At 49.2% G+C, this 8,539-nt stretch overlaps 1 protein-coding gene across 1 annotated transcript; it reads left to right on the top strand.

Annotated features, from left to right (window-relative positions):
* Positions 1-1,323: 1,323 nt before the first annotated feature.
* Positions 1,324-3,201, top strand: RCHY1 (ring finger and CHY zinc finger domain containing 1, E3 ubiquitin protein ligase; the record flags this gene model as incomplete). Its single annotated transcript, XM_009080877.1, has 7 exons — positions 1,324-1,439; positions 1,507-1,585; positions 1,819-1,863; positions 1,966-2,024; positions 2,337-2,363; positions 2,729-2,849; positions 3,073-3,201. Coding segments are annotated over 7 exons (576 nt in total), but the record flags the coding sequence as incomplete, so codon positions are not given.
* Positions 3,202-8,539: the final 5,338 nt, after the last annotated feature.

Genomic DNA, 8,539 nt, shown 5'->3' with positions numbered 1-8,539 from the left:
CCTCCTGCAGAAGGTGAGTCCGGGCAGGGGGATGGAGATGCTCAGCGAAGGGCATCCACCACCGTCCCGGAATCCTGGAATCCCACAGCGGGTCGGGTTGGAAGGGATCACGGCAGAATCCCAGGTTTAGGTTGGTTCACAGAATCCCAGGCTGGAAGGGATCACACTGGGTCATCTGGTTTGCAGAATCACAGGCTGGAAGGGATTACACTGGGTCACTTGGTTCACAGAATCCCAGGATCCCAGAATGGCTCAGGCTGTAAGGGACCGCACTAGGTCACCTGGTTCACAGAATCCCAGGATGGGTCAGGCTAGAGGGGACCACAACAGGTCACCTGGCTCACAGAATCCCAGGATGGATCAGGTTGGAAGGGACCACAGGGCCATCTAGTTCACAGAATCCTAGGGTGGGTCAGGCTGGAAGGGATCACACTGGGTTACCTGGTTCACAGAATCCCAGGTTCCCAGAATGGCTCAGGCTGGAAAGGACCACACTGGGTCATCTGGTTCACAGAATTGCAGGATGGATCACGTTGGAAGGGACCACAGGGCCATGTGGTTCACAGAATTGCAGGATGGCTCAGGTTGGAACGGACCACACTGGGTCATCTGGTCCCACCTCCCTGCTCAAGCATGGTCATCCCAGAGCACGTGGCACAGGGTTACACCCATATGATTCTGGGATATCTCCAGTGAGGGAGATTCCACACTTTCTCTGGTGGGTCTGTTCCAGTGTGTGGTCATTACACAGAAAAGAAGGTCTTCTTGTGTTCAGGTGGAGCTTTCTGTGCATCCCTTTGTGCCTGTTGTTTCTTGTCCTATTACTCAGCCTGGCTTCAGCCTCTGATGCCCTCTCTTCAGTTACTGACAGACTCCTCAGTCATCTTGTATCAAAGCTGAACAGGCCCTGCTCCCTGAGCCTTCCCTTATAACACAGTTCACAGCCGGAGTTGAAAGGCACCCATGAGGATCACTGGGTGCAACTCCTGGCCCTGCAAGGGACATCCCCAGCAATCCTACCATATGCCTGAGAGCATTGTCCAAACACTCCTTGAGCTCTGTCAGGCTTGGGACTGTGACCACTGCCCTGGCGAGCTGTGCCCAAACACTCTGGTTGAAGAACCTTTTTTTCTAATATCCAACCTAAACCTCCCCTGACACAACTTCAGGCCATTCCCTCGGGTCCTGTCACTGGTTGCCAGAGAGAAGAGATGCTCCAGTCCTTTAACCATCTCCCCTGGAGCTGCTCCAGGAGTTCCATGTCTCTCCTGCACTGAGGAGCCCAAACCTGATAACAGTGCTGAGATGTTCCTCTCCTGCCAGGCTCAGCAGCGCTGTGAGGGCTGTGACAGCCTCTTTGGCGAGTACTACTGTGATATCTGCCATCTCTTCGACCGCGACAAGAAGCAGTACCACTGCCAGGAGTGTGGCATCTGCAGGTGCGTGAGGGAGGGTGGGCTATGGCTCCTCAGGGGTCCAGGCTTGCCCTGACACCTCTTTCCTCAGGATTGGCCCCAAGGAGGATTTCTTCCACTGTTCCAAATGCAATTTGTGCCTGAGCTTGAGTCTCCAAGGAAAGCACAAGGTGAGAATACACCTCTTAGCTCCATATCTTAAAGAATAGCACCTCGAACATAAGGCTGGTTGTGCCTCTGCCCCACCTGGGGCCACAGGGACAGGGAAGCAGTGGGTTCTCCTTCTCTAAATTCACCTAACAGCAACACAGAGGAAATTTTACACATTGGAACTTGACAATTTAGAAAACCACAGATATCTCTACAGCAGAATAACTTTTTCTTCTCTCTCCCATTTGCAAAGTGTATTGAAAATGTCTCCAGGCAGGACTGTCCCATATGTTTGGAGGTGAGCTGCTTGTTTTAATCTCTTGGATTACCACGTGGCCCTGGTTGTGGCCGTGTTTGAATTAATTTTCTTGCCTTTTGTCTGGTATTTGCCTCGAAACAGGATATTCACACATCTCGTGTTGGAGCTCATGTTCTGCCTTGTGGTCACCTCCTTCACAGGTAAAGCACTGCAGGTACCTGGGAAAGGGGAGTAGCTGCAGCCTTGTGTGAGGTGTTTATTCAGCAACTCTTAGTCTGTATCAGCTGAGGGATCCACATGGTGGAGACAGTCTGTTTCACCAGGTCTTTAGGAGGGTTGTCCTCCCTCCACAGTCAGTTTTGATGATGGGAATCTTTCCTCCCTTGGCCTCAGGATGTTTTGAGCTTCTGGTTTGGGGATAGCTATATGTCTTCTCTTTGTGCGCTTCAGGTGTGTTACCTGTCAGTAATCACATTCTTCTTACTGACCTGCTCACTGTGTTTTCATTTCAGAACATGCTATGACGAAATGCTGAAGGAGTAAGTATTGCGACACATCTTTTCATATTACCGTAGTCCAAAGAGATACTGCAAGAGGCAAAGATCATGATGCCAGTTTTTTACCTTAAAGCCAACTCTAAAGGGACAAGGGGCTTTGAATTTCCAATTCTGTTTGCAAGAGTTTCTTGTTTCATGGTGTTTCTCTGACTGGCACAATATGAAACTCACCTTTTGAGTGGACATGTTTCGTGGTGTTTCTCTGACTGGCACAATATGAAACTTGTCCTTTTGAGTTCTTTCATGGTGTTTCTTTGGTTGGTGCTGTACAAAACTTGTCCGTTTGAGTGGACGTTTCATGGCCTCACTCCACCTTCTGATTGAGACCTTTTTTCCCTTTCTGCCAGAGGTTACAGGTGTCCTCTGTGCATGCATTCGGCGCTAGATATGACCAGGTACTGGCGGCAGCTGGATGACGAAGTGGCACAGACCCCCATGCCCACAGAGTACCAGAACATGATGGTGGAGGTGAGAGATCAGCCCTGAACCCATGTGTCTTGTTTTGGAGGAGCTGTGCCGTGGAGTTCCTGGCAGTAGAGGGCACTAGGAACTTATCCTGGATCAGAAGTCAACCCGAGGGATAGGGAATGATGAGGAAATGTAGTGTGTAGGCTTATGGTGTTCATCTCCTGGGTTTCTATACACACACTGGTGATGCTAAAGCCTCTCCCTCTGTCTCCTGTGTGTGCAGATCCTTTGCAATGACTGCAATGCCCGTTCCACAGTGCAGTTCCATCTCCTGGGCATGAAGTGCAAGAACTGTGAGTCCTACAACACTGCTCAGGACGGACGGTGCCGCCTGCCCTTGGAGGAGCAGTGACCAGGATGTGCTCTGCACTCAGCTGGTCGAGGAAGGGACCATCTCCACCATGGAAAGAGACTATTTTAACAACAAAACACCCCTTGTCAGTCAAATTACATTCCAAGTTCAAGGAGCCCTTTGCTGCATCAGGGAAGAGAGAGCTTAGAAGGACAACACCACAAGCAGCTGATGCAGCAGAAGATGCTTTGGGGCAGCTGAAGGTCATGATCATGAGGGGAAGTGGAGGTACAGCACTTTGGGCTGCAGCTGCTGGGGAAAATGGGTTGCTTTGAGAGGCCTTTTTACACAGAGCTGACATTGCAGAGCTGCATGCGAGGACGTTGTGTTCCTTGGGAATGACGTGTTCATTCTGGGGCCTCGGAGCAGGCTGGAGAGGGGGAGCTTGCAGGAGTGGCATCCTGTGCCTTCATGTGTGACACCTATGTGTACAGAATTCCCTGAAACAAGGCTGCCCTGCCTATGTAGCTGTGATGAATGAAAAATCAAGCTCAGAGCCTCCCTTTTCCCCTGGACACCCATCCTGAGCTGCTGTCCCTTCACTCCCATTCCTTTTCCAGCTGCAGTTGTTTTTCCCTCCATTTCTTCCTCATTTTGCTTTATTCACTGGCAAAGGCCAAGGTGTTGTAGGGTTTTAGACATGTATGTAGCTTGATATTTTGATGGCTAAGTACAGAGTTAACATACTTGAGCTCAGGCTGAGCCTGAGATGCTCCCTGTTGTAACAGCAGCTCAGAGATACTTGAGTAGTGCAGGGACCAATTTTCTGTGCTTTGGGGGCTTTTAAATGGGACCTGATGTTGTTGTGGGGAGAGAATGGAGGGTGGACCACTGCCTTTTAACAAAATAAACAAATGAAAACCCCAATCCACCCTTCCCTGTCTAATATCCTGACCAAGGTGTTTTGCAGTCTTCAATGTTCCAGAGAGTTCTTAAGTTTCTGTGAATTCCATATGCAAATAGTTTACAGTCATGAAATAGGACATAAAATGAGCTCAGTTACTCTTGGCAGTACAACTACTTATTTTTAACTTGTCCTGGTGTAAAACAAGAGTGTTTCTTAATCCAGCAGTGCCCCTTTCTGTATGGAAAGTTTAGGATTTGGATGATAGCTGTTGTAGCTTGCCTGGACTGGAGTATCTTCTTTTTTTTTTTTTTTTGAGCACTTTTCTCACTGCTATAAGTAAATGTAAAATAACATCTCTATTAAAATAAACGAATTATACCCTGTGTGCTATGCTCTGGGGCACTGTTGGGAATATAAGTGGGTTTAGCAGCCCCTGTGTATCCTTATCTTTGTGGTAAAAGCAGCTCCTGCTGCTTTGGAGCACCCTTCAAATGTGTACTGGCACCTGGGGATTCCACCACCTTTCCAGGATGGAGATCTGCTCCCAGGTAAGCCTGGAGTGCCAGTGGGGCTCCTGTCAGCCTACAGGAGTTGTCATCCCAGAAAACTCAGTGGCCAAGTAGTCTTTCTGTTGCTGATGGTAAAACCATGCTGGTCAAGTCCACAACCAAGCAGGTCTGATGCTAATGGAAGCTAATTTTATCCCAGCTGGAATTTGGGTTCCAACCACAAGGGGAGGCTGAAAGAAAACCTTTAGTCGAGCTGAGCATTGGAAGAGCAGTTCCTTCCTCAGCTGGACTTTGGTATTGGGAAAGAAAATTATTCCCAGGGGGTGGGATCCAGGTAATTTTGACCTTTTGCTCTCCTGCCTTTGGTATTTGCCTCTGGAAAATGCTGGAGGGAACCTGATGCCACCAGCCGAACCGCTGTGCCGTGCATTTATCTTGGCACCGAGCCCTTCGCTTCCTTTGCCAGGGAATAAATCACCCAGCAGAAAATGGAATGACATTTTGAGGGGATGAATGGAGTGGATCAAGACAGGCAAGGAGCTGCTTTATGGGATGCAAGGTGCTGCATGGAGCTTTGCTACCTTATCCCAATGGGAGTGGGAAGGATGTTAGGACCAGGGCACTGTGATGCTCCTAGGATGAAGGCACCAGTGTGGCTTGGCCAGAGCTTGCCCACTGGCTGTGAGAGCTGTTGGAAAGCTCCCATGCTGTCTGCCTGCCACCAGGAATCCAGCCTTGCTCACCAGTCTTGGGCAGAACTGGGAGCAGATGGGATTATCACCGCCTCGTGGGAAAAATGTGGTGTTCCAGCAGGCATGAGGGCTGCAGGCACCACAAGGTCACAGAGCTATTAATAAATCCAGGGCCTGCTGGAGTATGTGGAACTCAAGAGAGGGATTCATGGAGGCAGAATGCAGAGCAGTGCAGGACCAAGGGGCTTGGCTGAACCCTCTATCCCATGGGAAGGTGCCTCAGGAGCAGTGGGGTAAGGGTATCCCCAATTTAGGACTGGTTTAATGACTCTGGTGTGGTTTTGGCATGGAAGTTAGGGTGTTGCATATTAAACCTCCAGCACAGCCATCCCCTCCCATGGTTTTCCCAGTGCTGAGGCTGATGTCTTGCCCCTGCCTGGCTGCAGAGGAACCATCTGTTTTCTCCTTTCCAACTGGAAGGAACGCAATTAGGGAAAGGCTCATCATGTCGTGCTATTTATATCTCGGAGGGGCAGTTGAGCATGTGTCTCTGCAGCTCCAGGCTTAGCCCAGGGGTGTGCCAGGACCTCCATGCTGGAAACAGGGTGGTTTCCTTGTTTTTTGCTCCTTGATGGTCCCAGCTGGAGTTGGGTCTTTGACACCTGAACCTATTCCTTTACCTAATGTGCATTATTGAGCTGTTAATATTCCAGTAAGAGTCTGAGGAGATGATGCTTGGAAACATGTGGGTGATATATGGGAATACTCACAAATGAGGCAAAACAAAGGCATAATTAGGGAGGCCAGAGGGAGTCTGGAAGCAGTGATAACGCAGCCTGTGGCTCTCCAGTGAAGGCAGAGCAGGAGATCTGGAGGGGGATCGCGTCATCCCCAGCGCTGCTGCCAGACTCTGCTGCTGCCCGTGAGGTCGGGGAATGGGATGTTCTGCACGGAGTTATGTGAGCTATTTTTTTTCTATATAAATAAAATATCTCTGAGATGAAATGGAGCCAAAAAAGGGGGGGATGTGGGGGAGCTGGGAGGAGGTGGAATTGAGCCAAAATTGGGGGAGCCTTTAGGAAAAACAGGGGGTTGCTATTTGTGTAAATAAAACAAGCTGGTGGCAGAGTTAGCCTCGGATTTTTTAAACAGAAAAGGCAAAAAGGCTTTTATTATGATGTCCTGGTTGTTATTCCCCTTCTTTCCCTGCTATCATGTGGGACAGAAACCCCTGGCTAAGCCAGAGGGTCTGACGTGGGAATGTGAGGGGGATGTTTGCAGCCATGGCCTGGAACAGAAGCATCCTCCCTCCCTCTGAGGGCATCATCCCCCCAAATAAAATGCTTTTTCCACTTGTCAAATGTCTCTGTTATTCTTTAGGCTGTGCTGTGCCTTGGCCTGTGCTGGCAAACACTCCTGCAGATGTAAACACACTATCCCTGCCCACATTGTCCCTGTCACAGGGCAGCTGCATCGTGAGCAAAGGCACTGGGGATGGTTTCTGCTCCCAGGCACTTGTGGGCAGCAAGGAATCTATTTTCACCCCAGGAGATCCCCAAAAATATATACAACCTCTTCCCTGCATTGGAGGCAAGAGGGAATCATTCATTTTATGCATCCAGGCACAGGGTTGAGCAGGAAAGCTGACACCCTATTTCTGCTCTTTGTGGAACAGGAATTTATTCCCCCTGGAGGATTATATATATTTTTAAGTGAAGGCTTTTCCTCTCCCTTTATTCCCTCCCTTATTTTAGCAGCAGTATTTGAAAAAGTGAGTGATTTTTTTAATAGTTTGGCATGTGCTGGGTTTTTTTTAATAGCAGTTCTTTGCTGTTGCTGGACAATATTGAGCTGTAGATCACAAGGGGTGAGGGAAAACGTTTTCTGTGTGGCTTTGGGGAGGGCAAGTGCAGCACCACAACACCCAATTTATTTCAAGAGAAGAAGGATGGTGGCTTTCTCACTCTGTTTGTGGTTTTTCCTAACCAAGGTGGCCTCATTTGCTGCTTCTTGGCTGCCAAAAAGGTGAAAAGGAATTTTACTCATCCCAAGCATCCTCAGAGCCTGCACTACCCTGTACATGCTCCAAGCCCCAGTGTTCTCCAGGTTTGGCTGTGGCTTGAAGGTGCAGCTTATAATACCACAAATAAACCTCTTCCCCAGTAAACCTGCACCCCAATAAACCTGTTCAGTGGTTTGTTTTCTGTTTCTACCCAATTTGGGCTAAAAGAGGGTGAGGAACACTCAGTATCCACAGCAGAGGTGAAAGGATTGGCCACTGAACAGGCTAAAAACAGCTTGGAAGGAACAGGAAAATGCCTAATGATTTCACTTCCCTTTGGGAAGCAGAGCTGAAAGAGCTGCCCTCATTTCTCCTAACCTTTCCAGGTGGCTGCTGTGGTGCCAGCCACATTTATTATACTCACTTGATGGAAATCAGGAGGTGATGCATCTGTTGCAGGAAGCAATCATGGAAACGCCCCAAGCTTTGATGTTTCCTGGGATGCTCCATTTAGGAGTCAGGGCAAACAGCAGATCCTGTTTCCCAGCCTGTTTTGAGACAGTCCAAACCCTTTGCAGCATCATTTAGTGCTGGTTTAATTATCAAGGTCACAGAGACTGAGGGTTTTGCTTTCCACTGCCAGGGAATTTAGCTGGAGGGAGAAGTGGCTTAGCATCCCCTTTCCAAACCAGCCCTGCCATCACACACTAGATCACACACTCTCCAGCTTCACACACTAAAAGCTGAACACAAATTGGGGATTAAAAGAACACTTTGCTGTATTTTAGCAGCCAAGTTTAAGGATTAAAAACAAAGCTGTGGAGCAAGCAGCCACATGTGTGAAATGAGGCAACTCTTGGCCCAGGAGCATGGGTGGTCACTGCTCCTTCCCCTGGGCTCTCAGGATGTGTTTGGGTAAAAAAAATGAAATCAGGTGCTTCTGCACCTGCAGGAGAAAGAAAAGGAGAGGTGTTGGAGCAGCCCCATAAGTGTTCATGGTCCCTGGTGAGACAAGGCAAAGAATTTCATAGCAGAGCTACACAGGGAAGGGCTTTCAGGGAAAGGGACATATGAAAGCACAGGAGGCCCTTGCACAGTGCTGGCTCTGGCTCAGCAGCCCCCATTCCCTCCCCAAAGCACAGAGCAGCAGCGTTTCAAAGGATGCCACAGCACTGGCTGTACCTCCATCCTCTCTCCCTCGACCTCCCCAACCCATTCCCTAGGGAATTTGGGTTCCTTAGCCTACAACAAGTGGCTGACATGCCCCCAGGACCCAGAACTTCCTATG

Source organism: Acanthisitta chloris, unplaced genomic scaffold (assembly GCF_000695815.1).
Source record: "Acanthisitta chloris isolate BGI_N310 unplaced genomic scaffold, ASM69581v1 scaffold30988, whole genome shotgun sequence".
NCBI classification, from domain to species: domain Eukaryota; kingdom Metazoa; phylum Chordata; class Aves; order Passeriformes; family Acanthisittidae; genus Acanthisitta; species Acanthisitta chloris.
The sequence above is the reverse complement of the archived record's forward strand: the minus strand, read 5'-3'. Positions and strand labels throughout refer to the sequence as shown.